General features: G+C 49.3%; 1 protein-coding gene across 3 annotated transcripts; it reads left to right on the plus strand.

Annotated features, from left to right (window-relative positions):
• The first annotated feature begins 675 nt into the window (after nt 1–675).
• Nucleotides 676–24,755, plus strand: cep120 (centrosomal protein 120). Of its 3 annotated transcripts, XM_060064466.1 has the most exons (20): nt 679–958; nt 2,090–2,246; nt 3,064–3,187; nt 4,846–4,990; nt 8,029–8,177; nt 8,839–9,036; nt 9,387–9,593; nt 10,232–10,346; nt 11,264–11,489; nt 11,658–11,807; nt 12,760–12,942; nt 14,142–14,367; nt 14,442–14,708; nt 16,955–17,044; nt 17,161–17,253; nt 19,669–19,830; nt 20,653–20,775; nt 21,936–22,034; nt 22,785–22,930; nt 24,335–24,755. In XM_060064466.1, the coding sequence occupies exons 1-20, from the start codon at nt 916–918 to the stop codon at nt 24,522–24,524; spliced, it is 3,093 nt and encodes a 1,030-aa protein (XP_059920449.1). In that variant the 5' UTR covers nt 679–915; the 3' UTR covers nt 24,525–24,755. The 3 variants fall into 3 exon arrangements, with proteins under 3 accessions (XP_059920451.1, XP_059920449.1, XP_059920450.1); XM_060064467.1 differs by lacking the exon at nt 9,387–9,593; XM_060064468.1 differs by lacking the exons at nt 21,936–22,034; nt 22,785–22,930; nt 24,335–24,755 and having other exon boundaries at nt 676–958; nt 20,538–20,766.
• The last annotated feature ends 470 nt before the right edge of the window (nt 24,756–25,225 follow it).

A 25,225-nucleotide genomic window follows, 5' to 3' on the forward strand; every position in this document is an offset into this window, starting at 1 on the left:
TCATTTTTTTTTTTTAAACGATTTATGATGACTATACGCTCTGTAAGGTGACCTTGGGTGTCTTGAAAGGCGCCTCTAAATTAAATGTATTATTATTATTATTATTATTATTATCCCACAGCAGTGTGTGAACAGGCTGGTGACCAGCATGAGGAGGAGGTGCCAGGCTATTGTGGCTGTGTATGGTTCTTCCACACGCTACTGAGACTTCTGTTTGGGAAATGAATAAATTGTTTAATTGCCAATATGCCTTGTTTCTTCAAACTTCAATCATCCAATCCACCGAACACCAAACGAGTCAATGGCAGAGAGCTCTCAGCTCTGCTGCTCATCCCACAAGTGCATGTTCCTTACAAATTGCCAAAAAGCATTGTTACCACAGAGAAATAATCAACCAAACACAAATGTCCTTACTTTTTGTGCTAAATTTATGTCTATATATTTTTTTATTAATATTTATTTTATTATTATTATTGTTCATTTATTTATTTTGTTTTGTTTTGTTTGCATGTTTTTTCTCTGAATGTATTTTTATGATATAAAGTATCATTTGCCAACCTCCTTGTTACACACTCCTGTGTAGTAGTCCAGTAGGTGGCGGTATATAGTGAAAAGCTATGATCCGCCATAAAACAGTAGAGGAAGATGTGGAAGAAGAAGTGGAGGAAGAAGAAGAAGAAGTAGACTTCCGGTTCTGAATCAAAGGAGGTGGCGCCAAAGAACGTCAACAGAGCGGGTCGACAACGGATTAATTTATTAATTCGATTATAGATGATAGATTACCAGAACAATATCGTTCATTACTGCAAACCACAACGATAACGTGCATTAATTTAACGTTCGTCTAGTGAATGATAAGGAGCCACAGGTAGGGTTAGGGTTAGAGAGGGGTAGGGTTGATGTTAGATCCTGATCATGAAGACTGAGCCGCTGCTCGTCGTCGTGTCCGTCCTGGAGGGTAAGAAACATTAAACATTATAACATTATACCTTCAACATTAGAACTTTATACCTTAAACATTATACCTTAAACATTAGAACTTTATTACTGAAGCAGTAGAACATTATACCTTCAACATTATAACATTGTACCTAACCCTAAACCGACATTCACAATGATGACAATAATAAAGAAGTTACCTTGAAACCTACTGGTGATTAAGTCAGTAGAAGAGGTTAAAGTTATAAAGTCAGTAGAAGAGGTTAAAGTTATAAAGTCAGTAGAAGAGGTTAAAGTTATAAAGTCAGTAGGAGATGTTTAAGTTCTAAAGTCAGTAGAAGATGTTAAAGTTATAAAGTCAGTAGATGTTTAAGTTATAAAGTCAGTAGGAGATGTTAAAGTTATAAAGTCAGTAGAAGAGGTTAAAGTTATAAAGTCAGTAGAAGATGTTAAAGTTATAAAGTCAGTAGGAGATGTTTAAGTTCTAAAGTCAGTAGAAGATGTTAAAGTTCTAAAGTCAGTAGAAGATGTTAAAGTTCTAAAGTCAGTAGGAGATGTTTAAGTTCTAAAGTCAGTAGGAGATGTCAGTAGGAGATGTTAGTCTAAGTGGAAATATATTAATGAAGCCTGTGAGTAGTGCTTTGCATGTAGTTTAACTAGCCTTGTTTGTAATGTATCACCATCAGGTGTTATATAGAGTATATACAGTAGGTATATTGGAAGGTATGCTACTGGTACCACTGTGTCACATTGTGTTACGCTGGTACCACTGTGTCGCATTGTGTTACGTTGGTACCACTGTCGCATTGTGTAACGCTGGTACCACTGTGTCACATTGTGTTACGCTGGTACCACTGTGTCACATTGTGTTACGCTGGTACCACTGTGTCACATTGTGTAACGCTGGTACCACTGTCACATTGTGTTACGCTGGTACCACTGTGTCACATTGTGTTACGTTGGTACCACTGTGTCACATTGTGTTACGTTGGTACCACTGTGTCACATTGTGTAACGCTGGTACCACTGTGTCACATTGTGTTACGTTGGTACCACTGTGTCGCATTGTGTAACGCTGGTACCACTGTGTCGCATTGTGTTACGCTGGTACCACTGTGTCACATTGTGTAATTGTGTAACCTTGTGTAAGGTCGTGACTTCCCGAAGAGCCAGCGGGCGTGTGTGGTGGTGACGGCCCGGTTCGATGGAGAGCGGCTCTCCACTGACCCCGTGGAGAGCCGAGAGCAGCCCCAGTTCAGCACGGAGCTGGCCTGGGAACTGGACCGCCGCACCCTGCACCAACACAGGTCAGGACCAGGGGCTAGACCCACACAGGACCGGGACCAGGACCAGGGGCTAGACCCACACAGGACCAGGACCAGGGGCTAGACCCACACAGGACCAGGACTAGGGGGCTAGACCCACACAGGACTAGGGGGCTAGACCCACACAGGACCAGGGGGTTAGACCCACACAGGACCAGGACCAGGGGGCTAGACCCACACAGGACTAGGGGGCTAGACCCACACAGGACAAGGACCAGGGGCTAGACCCACACAGGACCCGGACCAGGGGCTAGACCCACACAGGACTAGGGGGCTAGACCCACACAGGACAAGGACCAGGGGGCTAGACCCACACAGAACCAGGACCAGGACTAGGGGGCTAGACCCACACAGGACCAGGACTAGGGGGCTAGACCCACACAGGACCAGGGGCTAGACCCACACAGGACCAGGACCAGGTGCTAGACCCACACAGGACCAGGGGGCTAGACCCACACTGGACTAGGACCAGGGGGTTAGACCCACACAGGTCAGGACCAGGGGGTTAGACCCACACAGGACTAGGACCAGGGGTTAGACCCACACAGGACCAGGACCAGGGGCTAGACCCACACAGGACCAGGACCAGGGGCTAGACCCACACAGGACCAGGACCAGGGGGCTAGACCCACACTGGACTAGGACCAGGGGGTTAGACCCACACAGGTCAGGACCAGGGGGTTAGAGCCACACAGGTCAGGACCAGGGGGTTAGAGCCACACAGGTCAGGACAGGGGCCCGGGGGGGGAGGAGGCGGCACACACTGAGGGGTGGAGGTGACGGTGTAATGCTCCTCCAGGCTCCAGAGGACCCCCATCAAGCTGACGGTGTTTGCGGTGGGCAGCGGGACGGGGGGAGAGTCAGGGGGAGATGCACTGGGCTACGTGGTTCTGGAGCTGCGCTCCGTCCAGGAGATCAGACAGGTGCACCACCTCCACATCTACACCCTCTACTGGCACCACTTCTACACCCTCTACTGGCACCACATCTACACCCTGTACTGGCACCACATCTACACCCTCTACTGGCACCACATCTACACTAGGGCTTTGACTTCGAACTTCGTAATTCGAATATAATTCGAATATCAAAAAATAAATCAAAATTCGAACGAATATTAGGCAGCCCTTAATATTCAAACCTTTTATGGGCAGGCCAAGAGGGAGAGACGTCGGAGAACCTGACGCAGTCTATTCATCATATTGTAATGACCACGGAAGAGGCAGTAAATTAAGTATTGTTTAGACAGCGATTTATTAGAAACCCTATAACCGTTGGAACACGTAAGACCGGTAACCATAGCAACGCCGGTAAACAAACCTTGAAAAAACCCAATCCAGGGCTGAATCCGAATACTCATACTTGTATGCATTTTGTAGTACGCCACAAATATAGCGCGTCCGAATGCTCAGTACGCATTGTGTAGTACGGAAAACGTTAAAGAATGTGTACTACCCATTGGTACTACCGCCACAGTATACAACGGTAGGTCACTACGCTATCCCACAATGCAACCGGAGTCGGGTAACGAACGAAGAAGAGATGGTTGACCCGACACTACCATCTTATAGATAGACGGAGCATCGAATGCTACCGCCTACTGGCGCTGACGAGACGCGGGGCCGCCATCTTGGAGTGGTCATCCGCTCCACTCAGTGTAATCTGTTTGGCTGGAGCAATGAACTGTCAGCACATTTAATTAATCATACCTCACTGAATACCACAGATTTTCATGCGTTTTTTTGTCATACGTGTAGCTATGATAAAGGCCACATGGTTTGCCGTGTTTTATTATTCGATACTAATTATACCAATAGTACGGTAATGTTAAATCTTGCTTGTGAAAAGTAATCCCCCGATTCCTATTATGGATTGTCCGCCGATTTGAGCAGGAATACGCTGAACAACAGCCGGCATCCTGTTTCTGCTGCTGTTTCTGCTCCCGGTTGACCACTCCAAGATGGCGGCCGTATTTCTCGCGTCCCAGCAGCCAATGCTCCGTCTATCTATAAGATGTCTATGCTACCAACAGCGGCTTAGAAAGACGTTGTAGAAAGCGGCGAAAAAAAGAGACATTAAAAAAGTAAAGTAAGTAATTAAGTAAAAAGAGACATTTTTAATTTAATAGCAACGATGACAAGACGGAAAACAGGTATCTTATCAAGGTAATTTTGCCGGCATCTGAGGGGAGATACGTCATCTCCAAACATCCGGTGGAGTTTCGGCGGTGTTCGGAAGCGTTCAGAGGCGTTCTGCGCATAGCTGTAGACCGTACTACACTGTCAAGTGTAGTACGGTCAAGTAGTAGACACTGAACAGAAATAGTATGTACTAAGTATTCGGATTCAGCCCAGGTCTTACTGAAGGCATTTAATGGTCAAAATATTAATAAATATTCGAATATTAATAAACAAACAAACTTCGAATATGATTTTTAGGCAAAAGTCAAAGCCCTAATCTACACCCTCTACTGGCACCACATCTACACCCTCTACTGGCACCACATCTACACCCTCTACTGGCACCATTCGTGATGTGTGTGTGTGTGTGTGTGTGTGTGTGTGTGTGTGTGTGTGTGTAGGAGCCCCGCTGGTACCCTCTCCTCAGCAGTCGGTTCTCCCAGCGGCGGCCTGCCCTGCTGCTCAGCGTTCTGCTGGAGAACGACACCAAGACCCCCCACGCCTCTCCTGATAGGTTCAGAGCCAAGAAGGCCCCGCCCAGACCAGGTCAGCTCCATGTACCTCTCCTGATAGGTTCAGAGCCAAGAAGGCCCCGCCCAGTTCAGCTCCATGTACCTCTCCTGATAGGTTCAGAGCCAAGAAGGCCCTGCCCAATTCAGCTCCATGCTCCACAAAGTCCTGCAGATAATGTATTAATAGCACTGTGAGGGACCGACGTGGTCGCCCCAGGTATGTGGGATACTGACTCAGGAGAGTGGGGACAAAAAGTGTGAAGAAAGAGTGAAGTTTTATTTCCTTCAAAAACAGTCCCAAAATAAATCCAAAAAAATAGCGTAGCATAATTTAGCATGACTATAGCCTAGCATAGCATAGCGTTACTAGTACTGGACTCACAGCCAGACAGCACCTACCGTCACTCACGCCAACACGAGATTCCCCTAAATAAGGAAAGGAAATTGGACCATCAAGGCCGGTTGGGCCATACCTCTACCATGGGGGACATTTGCTGGCCAAGGCTAAACGGAATGACCTACTGCGGCGGAACTAAAATTCCACCAATCAATTAGCTGGTTACTGAGGCCCCGTCCACACGGAGACGATCTTTTGGTGAAACCGCGTAAGTCTTGTGCGTTTCGGCCAACCTTCCAGAACGGAGCCGGCGCATCCGGTGCCCGAAACCACACCTTTCTGAAACCATGTCCCAGGGTGATTTCAACTATATCCGGACCTATGCGGTTTCGTGTTAGGATTCGTGTGGACGCCTAAAACGCAAACAATGACGTCATTAGCCCCCCACCAGCTGGGGGACGTCAGAGTTGGGTTTATCTTCTATTTTATTTTTTTTGTAGCTTTAAATAAAGCCCCTTGATGAATTGAATTACTGACTGTACATTAAAAAGTATTTCTGGTCAATTTAAAAGGTTGAATCTCCGCGTGACTGAATGTTTGTATACAGCGCGCAGGCTGTATGCGCGCAGGCTTGATGCGCACCACTTTTTTCTGTGGAGAACCAGCGCCTTGAATATTGACAACACCGTTTCTACAACTCGATGCGTTTTCGCAATGAGTCCGTCTTAACAGAGATATTCCTGAAACGCATCAAAGGAAAACGGAGGGGAAAGATTGTTTTCGCCCGTCTGGACGGGGCCTGTTCTTCTCGGACTGTATGTTTGTAAACATCTTCTTTTTGCTGGAGTTATGTGGCAGAAGCAGCGCCCCTTATGGGCCTGGAATGTGTACCACAGGAGAGGAGGAGGAGGAGATATTCCTGAACCGCATAAAACGAAACCGGATCGTTTTCGCCCGTTTCGGGTCCATGTGGACGGGGCATGAGACAGTGAGAAGGGGTTTCACTTTCTCACAAGCAACTTCTCAAACAGATTTCTATGTGTCAGGTTCGATATGCTCTGGTTCTGTGTGGTAGGTTCTATATGCTCTGATTCTGTGTGGTAGGTTCTATATGCTCTGGTTCTGTGTGGTAGGTTCTATATGCTCTGGTTCTCTGTGGTAGGTTCTATAGGTTCTGGTTCTGTGTGGTAGGTTCTATATGCTTTGGTTCTCTGTGGTAGGTTCTATACACTCAGTTTCTTTGTACAGTAGGTTCTATACGCTCTGGTTCTGTGTACAGTAGGTTCTATACGCTCTGGTTCTGTGTACAGTAGGTTCTATACGCTCGGGTTCTGTGTACAGTAGGTTCTATACGCTCTGGTGTTGTGTACAGTAGGTTCTATATGCTCTGGTTCTGTGAACAGTAGGTTCTATACACTCTGGTTCTTTGTACAGTAGGTTCTATATGCTCTGGTTCTGTGAACAGTAGGTTCTATACACTCTGGTTCTGTGTGGTAGGTTCTATATGCTCTGGTTCTCTGTGGTAGGTTCTATACGCTCTGGTTCTGTGTACAGTAGGTTCTATACGCTCTGGTTCCGTGTACAGTAGGTTCTATACGCTCTGGTTCCGTGTACAGTAGGTTCTATATGCTCTGGTTCTGTGTGGTAGGTTCTATATGCTCTGGTTCTCTGTGGTAGATTCTATAGGCTCTGGTTCTGTGTGGTAGGTTCTATATGCTCTGATTCTCTGTGGTAGGTTCTATACACTCTGGTTCTTTGTACAGTAGGTTCTATACACTCTGGTTCTTTGTACAGTAGGTTCTATACACTCTGGTTCTGTGTACAGTAGTGGTGAAACGGATCAGTGTGTCCACGGTTCGGTTCAGATAACCGTTTTGGGCCTCGGTTTCGGATACGGTTCGGATTAGGATCATGTCCGTGATAGTAAAAAGGCAGACTTTTTTTTGACGGAGGGTTTGGGGGAGAAACACAAAAATGAATGAGACCCACAGGCTATTTGCAATGTGTTAATTGACTGCAATCAGACAACTTGCAAGGCTTTTTTGTGCAATAAATGTTCCCCTAAATGCATTTGAAAACATGGTGCACTGAGTGTAACATGTAAGGGATAACGGCCGACGAGGCTTAGAACTCTGGCGACGAGCGCAGCATGAAGCCAGAGTTGCCTCTACCTGTCCATTATTTCCATCGAACCGGTCGACCTCGAAGGCCGTTATCCCGCTTATCACCCGTTTGTATTTATCTCCCGTATATTTAGAATATAATTGTATCAATTACTTTCTTTAAATTTAGGAATCGTGCACTTGAACTTCAGAAAACAACCTATTACAGCTACCGTTACACTGGAGAGTTACAGTTTGTTTTGAACGCTGACAGGCTGAAGGGAGGGGCGGGAAAAGTCTCATTGGCTCGGGCAGCACTGGAGAGAATGCATTCCGCTGGGTCCTAAACACCCTTTGTATCGGACGTAGGCTACAGTAGGCAAAATACGCTACATAAGGCAATGCCTTCATGAAACCGAAATCCGCGGATCTCCAGAATGCTCCGAACTGTGGTAAACGAACCGAACGGATTCGGATACAATTTGAATCCGCTGCAGGCCTAGTGTACAGTAGGTTCTATATGCTCTGGTTCTGTGTGCAGTAGGTTATATTCGCTCTGGTTCTGTGTACAGTAGGTTCTATACGCTCTGGTTCTGTGTACAGTAGGTTCTATATGCTCTGGTTCTGTGGTAGGTTCTCTCGCCGTGGCTGATCTGGTCCCAGAGCGGCTGGAGGCGGTTCTTGTGCCGGAGCAAGGCTACCACCAGGTGGGACCCCCAGAACTCTGCTCCGACATGTTCGTCCTGTCCGTCACCGTCGCCTTCGCCTCCAAACTAGAGCAGGTAAACAAACACCCTCAACACGTTGACCTTTAACCTCCGACCTGGAGCTGGTAAACAAACGCCCTCAACACATTGACCTTTAACCTCCGACCTGGAGCTGGTAAACAAACACCCTCAACACATTGACCTTTAACCTCCGACCTGGAGCTGGTAAACAAACGCCCTCAACACGTTGACCTTTAACCTCCGACCTGGAGCTGGTAAACAAACACCCTCAACGCGTTGACCTTTAACCTCCGACCTGGAGCTGGTAAACAAACGCCCTCAACACATTGACCTTTAACCTCCGACCTGGAGAAGGTAAAGAAAACGCCCTCAACACGTTGACCTTTAACCTCCGACCTAGAGCAGGTAAACATCGCCCTCAACACGTTGACCTTTAACCTCCGACCTGGAGAAGGTAAAGAAAACGCCCTCAACACGTTGACCTTTAACCTCCGACCTAGAGCAGGTAAACATCGCCCTCAACACGTTGACCTTTAACCTCCGACCTCAGCAGTAACAGCTGAACATTTGGAACGGGCCCATCTACCTGAAATAAGAACCAATTAGCATTGTGTTCCGTTACTCTTAACGGGCCCTCGTTAAACGGTAATCAGCGTTGACCAGTAACAGCCATAACCGGTCTGTTAATGGTCACGTGATGTCATGTGATGTGCAGCTGGTTCCCAGCACCGTGCCGCTGGCGGCCGAGGGGGCAGACTTCTTCTTCTACTACAGCCTGCTGGGTAATGACATCACCAGCGCGCCGTTCCTCAACCTCCTCAGCCCCTCCTTCCAGCCGGAGCGCGCCTCCGTACGCATCCGCAGCACAAAGCAGGTCCTGCTCACCTACCTGGGCCAGCAGCCTGCTCTACAGGTAACCCGTCTGTCTGCCTGCCTGTCTGTCTGTCTACCTTGGGCCAGCAGCCCGCTCTACAGGTAACCCGTCTGTCTGCCTGCCTGTCTGTCTGTCTACCTTGGGCCAGCAGCCCGCTCTCAAGGTGACATGTCTGCCTGTCTGTCTGCCTGTCTGTCTCTCTGTTTGTCTGTCTAGCGGTCTTTAGTGGTTGTGTACCGACCTAACTTGCCTGTCTGTCCACCTGTCTGTCTGCCTGTCTGTCTCTTTGTCTGTCTGCCTGTCTGTCTCTTTGTCTGTCTGTCCGCCTGTCTGTCTGCCTGTCTGCCTGTCTGTCTCTTTGTCTGTCTGTCCACCTGTCTGTCTGTCAGGTCCATCTGTGTTGTGGAAGCCAGTCTCTGGGGAGTGCAGAGGTACCTCTGTCGGACCTGTCTCACTGCTGCGGGGCGCTGGACAGACAGACGGCCACGGTGGAGGGGGTTTTCGTCCTCTGGGGGGGGGGCAGAGGGCCCCCAAGAGGCCCCCCCGCCGACCTGCAGCCGTCAGTCGGCCTGGCCCTCAGCCTGCGGAGGGAGATGGTGGGAACTCACTCACTCACTCACTCACTCACTCACTCACTCAGCAGTGGGGTGAATCTCAGGTTCCTGACGATACGATCGGGAACCTGTAGGATGATGGGTTGGGTGGTGGTTCTATAGGATGATGGGTTGGGTGGTGGTTCTATAGGATGATGGGTTGGGTGGTGGTTCTATAGGATGATGGGTTGGGTGGTGGTTCTATAGGATGATGGGTTGGGTGGTGGTTCTATAGGATGATGGGTTGGGTGGTGGTTCTATAGGATGATGGGTTGGGTGGTGGTTCTATAGGATGATGGGTTGGGTGGTGGTTCTATAGGATGATGGGTTGGGTGGTGGTTCTATAGGATGATGGGTTGGGTGGTGGTTCTATAGGATGATGGGTTGGGTGGTGGTTCTATAGGATGATGGGTTGGGTGGTGGTTCTATAGGATGATGGGTTGGGTGGTGGTTCTATAGGATGATGGGTTGGGTGGTGGTTCTATAGGATGATGGGTTGGGTGGTGGTTCTATAGGATGATGGGTTGGGTGGTGGTCCTCTAGCTTCTCTCTCGCCTGCGTGTACGATCGAAGTACATACAGTAATATAGTAATAATTGTATAGCAGTCGTAGTAAAGTCTCTTTCCTCACATTGCTCCAGTTGCCAGGCAACAGTGATGGAGGAGATGGGCCTGCCCAGCCAGTGGCCCCATCCCTCCTCGCCAGGCCCCCCCAGACACACCAGCAGGGGGCGCCCTGTCCATCAGCTCACACAGGTACACTGGTCTCTCCATGGAGGACCTGGCTCATCATGGCTTCTGCTTTTGCATATGGCATTGGACCGAAATGAAGAATTCATTAAGGACAATCCTAACAAGTATTACCTTTAGGGGTGTGACGAGATCTCGTGCCACGAGATCTCGCGAGATTAAACTCAACGATATTACCCGTTGCGTTAAAAATCGGTCTCGCGAGATTTGTGAGCTATCCAAACTTCTATTTGTGGCCTGTAGGGGCAGTAATGCGCCTTTGCTACGTCTAGCCTGCCAGAACCTAACGAAGGAGAAGGAAAAGAAGAAGAGGAGGAGAAGGAGGGGAAGCAGCCATAGGCAGCCAGAATGACGTCGGAAAATACCCGTATTACCGTCGAAGATGCCCCCGCCACTTTTCAATCATTTGTTTGGCAACATTTTGGGTACCCGACGGAAATGATGAATGGCAGTAGAGTGACTGATAAGACACGGACAATACCAAGTTGTCAGTGACATACTTGGTCAGACTCTGTTTGCACTATTTGCACTCTGTATTGATGGAGTAGAACTTTGATTTGGTTTCGCACATATTGTTTGCAATATTATAAATTAGCATATTATTATTATGCAAAACTATTTTACTCCAACTTTTATAAATTTTAGTTTTAGTTTCAATTTAATGCATGTAAAGAGTTATAATAAAACATTTCAAAATGCTTGTGCAACTCGGTTAAATAAAAGTCTGTTGGTCCAGTCATATTTTTTGTGATTGTAGTATTCTTAAAATCTCGTCTCGTCTCGTTCTCGTGAACCGAATATCGTGTCTCGTCTCGTCTCGTGAGCCGAGTGTATCGTCACACCCCTAATTACCTTAATTACCTTAATACTGTTATTACCCTAAACAGGAATCCTAAACGACACTACTCCTCTCTCTGCTCCAGGGCTGAACCGGCTGGTGGAGGGGGAGCAGGACCAGGGGGGGGAGGTGGAGCAGGGCCAGGGGGGGGAGGGGGAGCAGGACCAGGGGGGGGAGGTGGAGCAGGACCAGGGGGGGGAGGGGGGGGAGCTGGTCTCTATCCCAGCCTCATCGCACCACTTCTGCTTCTCTCTGGACCTCCGCAGTCTCACCAACCTGCTGCTCCCACACACCCCCTCAGTCGTCCTCAGGTAGGTCTGGCTGTTACTCACCTGGGTTAGGCTGTTACTCACCTGGGTTAGGCTGTTACTCACCTGGGTTAGGCTGTTACTCACCTGTGTTAGGCTGTTACTCACCTGTGTTAGGCTTATACTCACCTGTGTTAGGCTGTTACTCACCTGTATAATGGTGTGTGTCAGGTACTGGTACCGGTTCCTGGGGGGTGCTTCTCCCATCAGCACCAGCCCGGCGGTGGAGCTCCGGGGGGGGGAGGAGGTGTTCCTCCCTCAGTCCTTCTGCTCCTTCCACTTCGCTGCCCAGCCCCAGCAGGTGCAGCAGACCTTCACCAGGTCTGCCGCACACACACACGCACACACGCACGCACGCACGCTCTCTCTCACGCACACACACACTCCCAGACACACGCACTCAAGGAAACACTCCAGGGACACACACAGTCTCACGGACACATTCACGGACAAACACACACTCACGGATAAACGCACGCATGCACAGCAGGTGGGACCCACCGTCCCCAGATGTGACCGGTCCCCAGGTGTGATCCGTGACCCAGGGTGTAACCTGCTGGGCTCCAGAGGTAACCTGCTGGGCTCCAGAGGTAACCTGCTGGGCTCTAATGTGCCCCTACATGGTCAGGGTCAGGGTTAGGGTTAGCTAACCCTGACCCTGACCCTGACCGGGCTGGGCTCCAGAGGTAACCGGGCTGGGCTCTAATGTGCCCCTACATGGTCAGGGTCAGGGTTAGGGTTAGCTAACCCTAACCCTGACCCTGACCCTGACCAGGCTGGGCTCCAGAGGTAACCTGCTGGGCTCTAGTGTGCCCCTACATGGTCAGGGTCAGGGTTAGCTAACCCTAACCCTGACCCTGACCGGGCTGGGCTCCAGAGGTAACCTGCTGGGCTCTAGTGTGCCCCTACATGGTCAGGGTTAGGGTTAGCTAACCCTGACCCTCACCCTGACCGGGCTGGGCTCCAGAGGTAACCTGCTGGGCTCTAGTGTGCCCCTACATGGTCAGGGTTAGGGTTAGCTAACCCTGACCCTGACCCTGACCGGGCTGGGCTCCAGAGGTAACCGGGCTGGGCTCTAGTGTGCCCCTACATGGTCAGGGTCAGGGTTAGGGTTAGCTAACCCTGACCCTGACCGGGCTGGGCTCCAGAGGTAACCGGGCTGGGCTCTAATGTGCCCCTACATGGTCAGGGTCAGGGTTAGGGTTAGGGTTAGCTAACCCTGACCCTGACCCTGACCGGGCTGGGCTCCAGAGGTAACCGGGCTGGGCTCTAGTGTGCCCCTACAGGTGGAGGTGTGGTGTCGCGCCCCCGGCTCCAGAGACCAGCTGGTGGGCTCTGCCTCCGTGCCCCTGGCGCCGCTGCTCTGTGCAGAGCGGACTAGCTTCAGTGGTCCTCTGGGTCAGCCGGCCTGCAGACAGACGCTCACCACCACGGCACCCGTACTGTCCAACCACAGGTACTGGTAACCAGTTAACCTCACTAACACACTCTGGTACTGTCCAACCACAGGTACTGGTAACCAGTTAACCTCCCCAACACACTCTGGTACTGGTAACCAGTTAACCTCCCTAACACACTCCGGTACTGGTAACCAGTTAACCTCCCCAACACACTCTGGTACTGGCCCCCCACAGGTACTGGTAACCAGTTAACCTCCCCAACACACTCTGGTACTGTCCAACCACAGGTACTGGTAACCAGTTAACCTCCCCAACACACTCTGGTACTGTCCAACCACAGGTACTGGTAACCAGTTAACCTCCCTAACACTCTGGTACTGGCCCCCCACAGGTACTGGTAACCAGTTAACCTCCCCAACACACTCTGGTACTGTCCAACCACAGGTACTGGTAACCAGTTAACCTCCCTAACACACTGGTACTGGCCCCCCACAGGTACTGGTAACCAGTTAACCTCCCTAACACACTCCGGTACTGGTAACCAGTTAACCTCCCTAACACACTCCGGTACTGGTAACCAGTTAACCTCCCTAACGACAAAACCAGCGGGCCTTGGGACTTGAGTGTTGCCAAAGAAAAGAACCCAACAAAACAAGCTAAGCTCACAGCTAATACAGCGGACCACACGTCCGCTAACCTAACTAAACTAAGCCAAAAGTACAGCGGGTAGCAACACTCCTAGCCTAGTGTTACTAACAAAGAAGAGCACTACGTGTAAATGTATAGAGGCCTCTGTCTTACCTGTCCCAAGGTCGCAAGGTAACCACAAAGACAAAAAAAACATGGGGGAACTAACAAAGGGGTTCACAATTGGTGCAAGCAGGGGGCGAAAGGAAAACTAGTGGACAATATATGTATATCTCTTAGATATGTATATAATTAAAATGCTCTAACCATGCCACAGCAAAACCAGTCCACGAACCACGAACGGGACAAAAAGGAGAGAGTAAGGGACGAGTTAAACTGGCTTTTATGTGTGTGGCAGGCCTCCCCTGGCTGGAAACTGATGAGGTGATTGGTGGAAGCTGGTTGGTAGAGGCGGGATGATGATGAGTTGTTAATGACTCACACCTGCACATAAAAGAGGGGAAACAAGAAGGCAGCCACACACAAACAGTGGCCGTAACACTCCCTAACACACTGCGGCACCGTGGAACGTGTGTCAGGGATGTTAACGAGGTGTTTGTGTCCCCAGGGAGAAGGTGGCTGACCTGTGTTACACATCCACCCTGGAGGACCAGGGGCCTCTCCAGACCACAGCCGCCCTGGAGGACCAGGGGCCCCTCCAGACCACCGCCGCCCTGGAGGACCAGGGGCCCCTCCAGACCCCCGCCGCCCTGGAGGACCAGGGGCCCCTCCAGACCACATCCACCCTGGAGGACCAGGGGCCCCTCCAGACCGCTCCCCTGTCCTCTGCCCAGGTGAGGGGCCCTACCTACACCTGCTAACCCGGTCGGGGGTCACTCAGTATAACAGGCGTGTTCATCTACAACAGAGCAGACTGGAGCAGCAGGATCTCAACCGGACCCCAACACGAGCACCCCCCGGCGGCCCCAGCAGGACCCCCGCCCAGGCCTGGGCCCCCGGGCCGGGCCCCAGCAGGACCCCCGCCCAGGCCTGGGCCCCCGGGCCGGGCCCCAGCAGGACCCCCGCCCAGGCCTGGGCCCCCGGGCCGGGCCCCAGCCGAGACACCCTGGAGTACCGTACCGCTGTGGAGCTGGAGCTGTGGAAGGAGGAGCAGGAGGACGCCTTCCTCCAGCAGGTCCTGATGTAGTACTACTACTAGTACTAGTAGAAGTAGTACTACTAGTACTAGTAGAAGTAGTACTTGTACTACTTGTAATAATAATAATAATAATACCTTTAATTTAGAGGCGCCTTTCAAGACACCCAAGGTCACCTTACAGAGCATATAGTCATCATTCAAAACTATGTAAAACAGACTAGGAATAAAAGGAAAACAGAGGTTAAACATGAAGAATAATAATAATTAATAACACTCAAAGACGCCTAAAGTGAAGGGGGGACCTCACTAACCACCACCAATATGTAGCACCCACTTGGGTGATGCACGGCAGCCAATCGGCGCCAGAACGCTCACTACACACCAGCTTGAGGTGGAGAGTTAGGGATGAGGTGGAGAGTGAGGGAAAAGAACATTTAAACACTATCGACCATATTTAAACACTGTCGATCACATTTAAACAATATCGACCACATGTAAACACTATCGACCACATTTAAACACTATCGACCACATTTAAACACTATCGACCACATTTAAACACTATCGACCATATTTAAACACTATGGACCACATGTAAACCCTATCGACCACATGTAAACCCTATCGACCACATGTAAACCCTATCGACCACATGTAAACCCTATCGACCACATGTAAACACTATCGACCACATGTAAACACTATCGACCACATGTAAACACTATCGACCACACGTAAACACTATCGACCACATTTAAACACTATGGACCACACGTATACACTATCGCCCACATTTAAACACTATCGCCCACATTTAAACACTCGCCCACATTTAAACACTATGGACCACATTTAAACACTATGGACCACATTTAAACACTATCGCCCACATTTAAACACTCGCCCACATTTAAACACTCGCCCACATTTAAACACTATGGACCACATTTAAACACTATCGCCCACATTTAAACACTCGCCCACATTTAAACACTCGCCCACATTTAAACACTATGGACCACATTTGAACACTATGGACCACATTTAAACACTATGGACCACATGTAAACCCTATCGACCACATTTAAACATGTAACATTGTACTAGTAGAAGTAGTACTTGTACTAGTAGAAGTAGTACTACTACTACTAGTACTATACTACTACTACTAGTACTATACTACTAGTACTAGTAGAAGTAGTACTACTACTAGTACTATACTACTAGTAGAAGTAGTAGTACTACTAGTACTATACTACTACTAGTAGAAGTAGTAGTACTACTACTACTAGTAGTAGTACTACTACTACTAGTAGAAGTAGTAGTACTAATACAACTTTTATGATTAATAGTACTATACTATTACTAATAGTACTGATAGTACTATACTACTACTATTACTAATAGTACTATACTACTATTACTAATCGTACTATACTGCTACAACAATAGGATTTATATTATTAATAGTACTATACTACTACTATTACTAATGGTACTACACTATTACTACTACTGCTTTTACTAATGGTATTATACTACTACTAACATAACAATACTTATACTATTACTACTAGGGCTGTCAAGCGATTAAAATATTTAATCACGATTAATCGCATTAATGCCATAGTTAACTCACGATTAATCGCAATTAATCTCTTTTTTTTTTTTTTATGCTAAATATCCCTTGAATTCTTTGTCCCATTAATTTTTCTAATTCTAATGCTCTTATCAACATGGAGAAGTGCATCGGCTTGCCTTGTGCAAATGTTTTTTTATTGATAACAACATTGGCATATACTGATCAAAACAGGACGGTACAAAAAAAAAGCCTATAATGCAATTAAACGATGAACATACAAAGATACGCCTTGAACATAGCAGTCAGGCTATTGCTTCTTTGTTTTGAGCCCAAAAAAAATAAATAAAAAAAATAATGTTATTTTTTCAAAAATAATAATTTGCGTTAATCGCGCGTTAAAAAAATTAACGTCGTTAAATTTGGTTTGCGTTAACGCCGTTAATAACGCGTTTAACTGACAGCTCTAATTACTACTACTATCACCAATAAAAAAAGTAATACAGCAATTTATAAATATTTAGTGCAACTGACAACCAGGTCGGTACATTCAGTGAAAAGAGAAAGTGTGTGTGTGTGTGTGTGTGTGTGTGTGTGTGTGTGTGTGTGTGTGTGTGTGTGTGTGTGTGTGTGTGTGTGTGTGTGTGTGTGTGTGTGTGTGTGTGTGTGTGTGTGTGTGTGTGTGTGTGTGTGTGTGTGTTAGCTGAGGAGAAAGGAGTCTAGTCACATGCAAGTGTTGGCTGAAGAGTGGAGGAGACGAGACGGCGAGAGAGAAGCTCTGGTCAAGAAGAAGGTACACACACACACACACACACACACACACACACACACACACGTGTACTCCCTAACCCTACAGGGTTCAGTATCAGGTGTATTTGTAATATATATCTTATGTATCTCCATCACTAGGAAGTGGAGTATAACCAGTTAGAGGAGCGTCTGCAGAAGACTCTAGAGGACCTCGAGATCAGAGAGAAACAGCTGGAGCACGCTCACAAGGAGGTACGCTACCGCTACTGTTCACTGTTCACTATCCAGCGCTAGTAGAGGTACGCTACCGCTACTGTTCACTGTTCACTATCCAGTGCTAGTAGAGGTACGCTACCGCTACTGTTCACTGTTCACTATCCAGCGCTAGTAGAGGTACGCTACCGCTACTGTTCACTATCCAGCGCTAGTAGAGGTACGCTACCGCTACTGTTCACTATCCAGCGCTAGTAGAGGTACGCTACCGCTACTGTTCACTATCCAGCGCTAGTAGAGGTACGCTACCGCTACTGTTCACTATCCAGCGCTAGTAGAGGTACGCTACCACTACTGTTCACTATCCAGCGCTAGTAGAGGTATGCTACCGCTACTGTTCACTATCCAGCGCTAGTAGAGGTACGCTACCGCTACTGTTCACTATCCAGCGCTAGTAGAGGTACGCTACCGCTACTGTTCACTATCCAGCGCTAGTAGAGGTACGCTACCGCTACTGTTCACTATCCAGCGCTAGTAGAGGTATGCTACCACTACTGTTCACTATCCAGCGCTAGTAGAGGTACGCTACCGCTACTGTTCACTGTTCACTATCCAGCGCTAGTAGAGGTATGCTACCGCTACTGTTCACTATCCAGCGCTAGTAGAGGTATGCTACCGCTACTGTTCACTATCCAGCGCTAGTAGAGGTATGCTACCGCTACTGTTCACTATCCAGCGCTAGTAGAGGTACGCTACCACTACTGTTCACTATCCAGCGCTAGTAGAGGTACGCTACCACTACTGTTCACTATCCAGCGCTAGTAGAGGTACGCTACCGCTACTGTTCACTGTTCACTATCCAGTGCTAGTAGAGGTACGCTACCGCTACTGTTCACTGTTCACTATCCAGCGCTAGTAGAGGTATGCTACCGCTACTGTTCACTATCCAGCGCTAGTAGAGGTATGCTACCGCTACTGTTCACTATCCAGCGCTAGTAGAGGTATGCTACCGCTACTGTTCACTATCCAGCGCTAGTAGAGGTACGCTACCACTACTGTTCACTATCCAGCGCTAGTAGAGGTACGCTACCGCTACTGTTCACTGTTCACTATCCAGCGCTAGTAGAGGTACGCTACCGCTACTGTTCACTATCCAGCGCTAGTAGAGGTACGCTACCACTACTGTTCACTGTTAACGATCTATTAATAATAATAAATTGGATTTATCTTTTGTAGGACTCAAAGTCGCTTTATCACCGGTGGTGATAAAACAAACAGACGCTGCACTGAGACACGCTGGCTGTATGTCAGTGCTTAATCTGTATTATTAACAGACTGTCATCATTAACATGTTATTGGTGATTCAATATGGTCCTTATTAACAGACTGTCATCATTAACATGTTATTAGTAGGGGTGTGACGAGATCTCGTGCCACGAGATCTCGCGAGATTAAACTCGACGATATTACCCGTCGCGCTAGAAATCTGTCTCGCGAGATTTGTGAGCTATCCAAACTTCTATTTGTGGCCTGTAGGGGCAGTAATGCGCCTTTGCTACGTCTAGGCTGCCAGAACCTAACGAAGGAAAAGAAGAAGAGGAGGAGAAGGAGGGGAAGCAGGGGAAGCAGCCATAGGCAGCCAGAATGACGTCGGAAAATACCCGTATTACCGTCGAAGATGCCCCCGCCACTTTTAAATCATTTGTTTGGCAGCATTTTGGGTACCCGGCGGAAATGATGAATGGCAGTAGGGTGACTGATAAGACACGGACAATACCAAGTTGTCAGTGACATACTTGGTCAGACTCTGTTTGCACTATTTACACTCTGTATTGACGGAGTAGAACTTTGATTTGGTTTTGCACAAAATATTGTTTGCACCTGAAAAAAGAGAATTATAAAATTTAATTTATTTTACTTCAACTTTTATAAATTTTAGTTTTAGTTTCAATTTCATGCATGTAAAGAGTTATAATAAAACATTTCAAAATGCATGTGCAACTCGGTTTAATAAAAGTCTGTTGGTCCAGTCATATATTTTGTCATTGTAGTTTTCTTAAAATCTCGTCTCGTCTCGTCTCGTTCTCGGGAACCGAATATCGTATCTCGTCTCGTCTCGTGAGCTGAGTTTATCGCCTAGGTATTAGTGTTTCAATATGGTCCTTATTAACGGACTGTCATCGTTAACATGTTATTAGTGTTTCCATATGATATGTATTATTAACAGACTGTTTTCATTACATGACATCATTAACATGTTATTGGTGTTTCCAAATGGTCCATATTATTAACAGACTGTTTTCATTAACATGTCATCATTAACCTGTTATTGGTGTTTCCATATGGTCCGTATTATTAACAGACTGTTTTTAGTCACTTGTTATGGTGTTTCCACATGGTCGTCATTGTTAAGACTGTTTTCATTACCATGTTATTATTAACTTGTTTCCTCAGAGCCAGGCGGTGGGCCGGGACCTCCGGCTGGACTACGAGCTTCGGCAGCGGGAGCTGCAGGAGAGGAGCGGGCAGCTGGCCAGGGAGTACGGCCAGCAGGGGGCGGCGGAGCGACACCGCCTGGGCCTGCTGGAGGCGGAGAGGAACCGACTGCTGCAGCAGGTAGGACAGTGACAGGGTGAGGAGCCGACTGCTGCAGCAGGTAGGACAGTGACAGGGTGAGGAGCCGACTGCTGCAGCAGGTAGGACGGGGACAGGGTGAGGAACCGACTGCTGCAGCAGGTAGGACAGGGATAGGGTGAGGAACCGACTGCTGCAGCAGGTAGGACAGGGATAGGGTGAGGAACCGACTGCTGCAGCAGGTAGGACAGGGACAGGGTGAGGAACCGACTGCTGCAGCAGGTAGGACAGGGATAGGGTGAGGAACCGACTGCTGCAGCAGGTAGGACAGGGATAGGGTGAGGAACCGACTGCTGCAGCAGGTAGGACAGGGACAGGGTGAGGAACCGACTGCTGCAGCAGGTAGGACAGGGACAGGGTGAGGAACCGACTGCTGCAGCAGGTAGGACAGGGACAGGGTGAGGAACCGACTGCTGCAGCAGGTAGGACAGGGACAGGGTGAGGAACCGACTGCTGCAGCAGGTAGGACAGTGACAGGGTGAGGAACCGACTGCTGCAGCAGGTAGGACAGTGACAGGGTGAGGAACCGACTGCTGCAGCAGGTAGGACAGTGACAGGGTGAGGAACCGACTGCTGAATCAGGTAGGACAGTGACGGGGTGAGGAACCGACTGCTGCAGCAGGTAGGATAGTGTGTAGAGAAGAAAGTATTAGTGTGTGTGTGTGCGTGTTAACGTCTGTGTGCTGCAGCTGGAGGACGGGGAGCTGCGGTACAAGGCCCTCCAGAAGGAGTTCTGTATTGGTGTGTGTTAACGAGTGTGTGTAAACGTGTATTAGTGTGAGTTAACCTGTGTGCGTGCTGCAGGTGGAGGAAGTTGAACTGCGGTACCAGGCCCTCCAGAAGGAGTTCTCCGTGTTCAGGGAGCAGCAGCACTGCAGACCAGAGGCCCGCCTGCAGTCGGAGGTCAACCTCCTGACCCTGGAGAAGGTATCATCACTGCATGAGTACTACTGGTTCACTACCTTCACCTGTACTACTCAAGTACTGCACATCACACTGCATGAGTACTACTGGTTCACTACCTTCACCTGTACTACTCAAGTACTGCACATCACACTGCATGAGTACTACTGGTTCACTACCTTCACCTGTACTACTCAAGTACTGCACATCACACTGCATGTGTAACACTGGTTCACTACCTACACCTGTACTACTCAAGTACTACACATCAGTCTGTTCATCAGCATTATATCCACCGTGTCTAGAAGGTTCTAGAGGGTGGGCTCTATTATGTCCAGGGTCTAGATGGTTCTAGAGGGTGGGCTCTATTATGTCCAGGGTCTAGATGGTTCTAGAGGGTGGGCTCTATTATGTCCAGGGTCTAGATGGTTCTAGAGGGTGGGCTCTATTATGTCCAGGGTCTAGATGGTTCTAGAGGGTGGGCTCTATTATGTCCAGGGTCTAGATGGTTCTAGAGGGTGGGCTCTATTATGTCCAGGGTCTAGATGGTTCTAGAGGGTGGGCTCTATTATGTCCAGGGTCTAGATGGTTCTAGAGGGTGGGCTCTATTATGTCCAGGGTCTAGATGGTTCTAGAGGGTGGGCTCTATTATGTCCAGGGTCTAGATGGTTCTAGAGGGTGGGCTCTATTATGTCCAGGGTCTAGATGGTTCTGGAGGGTGGTCCCCCTATGCTATTGGGTGATGCGTTTCAGCTTGATGCTCATCTTGATCTCTTTACTTCAGAGAAGAATGACCTCCTCAGTGACCTCCTCAGTGACCTCCCGGCCTCCTTAGTGACCTCCTCAGTGACCTCCCGGCCTACTCAGTGACCTCCTCAGTGACCTCCCGGCCTCCTCAGTGACCTCCCGGCCTCCTCAGTGACCTCCCGGCCTCCTCAGTGACTTCTTCAGTGACCTCCCGGCCTCCTCAGTGACCTCCTCAGTGACCTTCTTAGTGACCTCCTCAGTGACCTCCTCAGTGACCTCCTCAGTGACCTCCTTAGTGACCTCCTCAGTGACATCCTCAGTGACCTCCCGGCCTCCTCAGTGACCTCTTCAGTGACCTCCCGGCCTCCTCAGTGACCTCCCGGCCTCCTCAGTGACCTCCCGGCCTCACGGTGCTCAGAGTTCTGCTTCTTTTGAAGGTGGAACTGGAGAGGAAGTTGGAGTCGACCACCAAGTCCAAACTCCACTACAAGCAGCAGTGGGGGCGCGCTCTGAAAGAGCTGGCCCGCTTCAAACAGGTAGTGTACCCCGCTGGGCCCCTACCCCATCTCACCCCGGTACCCCGCTGGGCCTCTACCCCGTGTCACTCCAATACCCCGTCTCACCCACTTTGCATCAGGCTAGCCTAACAGCCTCCATCAGGCTAGCCTAACAGCCTCCATCAGGCTAGCAGCCTCCATCAGGCTAGCAGCCTCCATCAGGCTAGCAGCCTCCGACAGGCTAACAGCCTCCATTAGGCTAGCCTAACAGCCTCCATTAGGCTAGCCTAACAGCCTCCATTAGGCTAGCCTAACAGCCTCCATTAGACTAGCCTAACAGCCTCCATCAGGCTAGCAGCCTCCATCAGGCTAGCAGCCTCCATTAGGCTAGCCTAGCAGCCTCCATTAGGCTAGCCTAGCAGCCTCCATTAGGCTAGCCTAACAGCCTCCATTAGGCTAGCCTAACAGCCTCCATTAGGCTAGCCTAACAGCCTCCATTAGGCTAGCCTAACAGCCTCCATCAGGCTAGCAGCCTCAGTCAGGCTAGCTAACCCTAAGCACACTCTGTAGTGCTACCATCTGTAACAGACCCCTACCTGTAGACACACCTCCTGCCTGTAGACACATCCCCTACCTGTAGACACACCTCCTACCTGTAGACACCCCCCCCCTACCTGTAGACACACCCCCTGCCTGTCCCACCACCGATTTCAAACTGCTTTAACCAATTGTTTAAGTCCTCGTTTAAGGTTTTCTAAGTTAAGGGTGTGTGTGTGTGTGTTTCTGTAGCGGGAGCAAGAGAATGCTCTCCATCGTCTGAAGAGGCAGCAGGAGGAGTTGGAGGCCATGAGGCTACGTTACCTAGCAACCGAGGAGAAGGAGACGGTGCTGAGTGAGAGACAGGAGCTGGACAGCATCCGCCACCAGCTGACCAGGTGAGGGTTAGGTAGGCTCTCTCGGGGTTAGGTAGGCTCTCTAGGGGTTAGGGTTAGGTAGGCTCTCTAGGGGTTAGGGTTAGGTAGGCTCTCTAGGGGTTAGGTAGGCTCTCTAGGGGTTAGGTAGGCTCTCTAGGGGTTAGGTAGGCTCTCTAGGGGTTAGGTAGGCTCTCTAGGGGTTAGGTAGGCTCTCTAGGGGTTAGGTAGGCTCTCTAGGGGTTAGGTAGGCTCTCTAGGGGTTAGGTAGGCTTTCTAGGGGTTAGGTAGGCTCTCCTGGGGTTAGGTAGGCTCTCCTGGGGTTAGGTAGGCTCTCCTGGGGTTAGGTAGGCTCTCCTGGGGTTAGGTAGGCTCTCCTGGGGTTAGGTAGGCTCTCCTGGGGTTAGGTAGGCTCTCCTGGGGTTAGGTAGGCTCCCCTGGGGTTAGGTAGGCTCCCCTGGGGTTAGGTAGGCTCCCCTGGGGTTAGGTAGGCTCTCCTGGGGTTAGGTAGGCTCTCCTGGGGTTAGGTAGGCTCTCCTGGGGTTACGGTTAGGTAGGCTCTCTAAGGGTTACGGTTAGGTAGGCTCTCTAAGGGTTTGGGTTAGGTAGGCTATCTAAGGGTTTGGGTTAGGTAGGCTATCTAAGGGTTTGGGTTAGGTAGGCTATCTAAGGGTTAGGTAGGCTCTCTAAGGGTTAGGTAGGCTCTCTAAGGGTTAGGTAGGCTCTCTAAGGGTTAGGTAGGCTCTCTAGGGGTTAGGGTTAGGTAGGCTCTCTAAGGGTTAGGTAGGCTCTCTAAGGGTTAGGTAGGCTCTCTAGGGGTTAGGTAGGCTCTCTAGGGGTTAGGGTTAGGTAGACTCTCTAGGGGTTAGGGTTAGGTAGACTCTCTAGGGGTTAGGGTTAGGTAGGCTCTCTAAGGGTTAGGGTTAGGTAGGCTCTCTAAGGGTTAGGTAGGCTCTCTAGGGGTTAGGGTTAGGTAGGCTCTCTAGGGGTTAGGGTTAGGTAGGCTCTCTAAGGGTTAGGGTTAGGTAGGCTCTCTTAGGGTTAGGTAGGCTCTCTAAGGGTTAGGTAGGCTCTCTAGGGGTTAGGGTTAGGTAGGCTCTCTAGGGGTTAGGGTTAGGTAGGCTCTCTAAGGGTTAGGGTTAGGTAGGCTCTCTAAGGGTTAGGTAGGCTCTCTAAGGGTTAAGTAGGCTCTCTAAGGGTTAGGTAGGCTCTCTAAGGGTTAGGGTTAGGTACGCTCTCTCAGGGTTAGGTAGCCTCATTGTAGGGTCAGGGTCTAAGGTCATGGTCGGGGTCTAAGGTCCGGGTCAGGGTCTAAGGTCAGGGTCTAAGGTCAGGGTCTAAGGTCAGGGTCTAAGGTTAGGGTTAGAGAAGGATAGATGAGAGAGATGAGTCTTCAAGATATAAACGATGACATCATTTCCTGTCTAGGTTAAAGCAGCAGGAGGAGTCTTCAGACCCCGCCCCCAGCGATAAGGGGGAGGAGCATCTGGCTCGGCTGGTGGAGGAGAGAGACTCCCTGCTGAGGACGGGCGTGTACACCCAGGACGACCTCATCATCAGCCAGCTCAACACACAGATACACACTGCACGCACACACGGTACTACACACACACTTTAGACACACACAACACACACAATACACACACTAACACACACACACACTATAGACACACACTATACACAGATACACGCTGTGACCACTAGGGGGAGCCCTGAACTCTTCTAAAGTCTTGGAAGCAGCTGTTTGTAGTTAATATCGGAGCCCTAATCAGTCTGCACCAAGTGGGACTCTAACTATTTATTCTGTTGAGATTGAACTTTGTTTAATAAAGGAATTATTTAGATGCTTTTTGTTGGTGTTGTGGTGTTATTACAAGTGTATATTCGAGGGAGGGAGGGAGGGAGAAAGGGAGGGAGGGAGGGAGGGAGAAAGGGAGGGAGGGAGGGAGGGAGGTAGGGAGAAAGTGAAGGAGGGAGGGAGTAAGTGAGGGAGGGAGGGAGGAAGAGAGGGGAGGCAGAAGGACGGACAGTAAGCAGATGTCTGTAGAGGGGGCTCTATCTGATGTCTTGTAGCTCAATAGCGCTCCGTTGGTGTGAGAGAGAGTGAGTGTGTGTTATCTGGAATTCCTGCTTTAAAAAACCCCTTTTGACGGATAACTGACTAATTGCTAAACATCTGTCCTGCTAAGTGCCCTGTTCCCCACACACAAACATACTGACACTCACACTCTCACACTGACACAAACACACTCACTGACTCTAACACTTACACACACACGCTCACACTGACATTCACACTCTCACACTTACACACTCACA

This window comes from Gadus macrocephalus, chromosome 11 (genome assembly GCF_031168955.1).
Source record: "Gadus macrocephalus chromosome 11, ASM3116895v1".
Taxonomy (NCBI): Eukaryota; Metazoa; Chordata; class Actinopteri; order Gadiformes; family Gadidae; genus Gadus; species Gadus macrocephalus.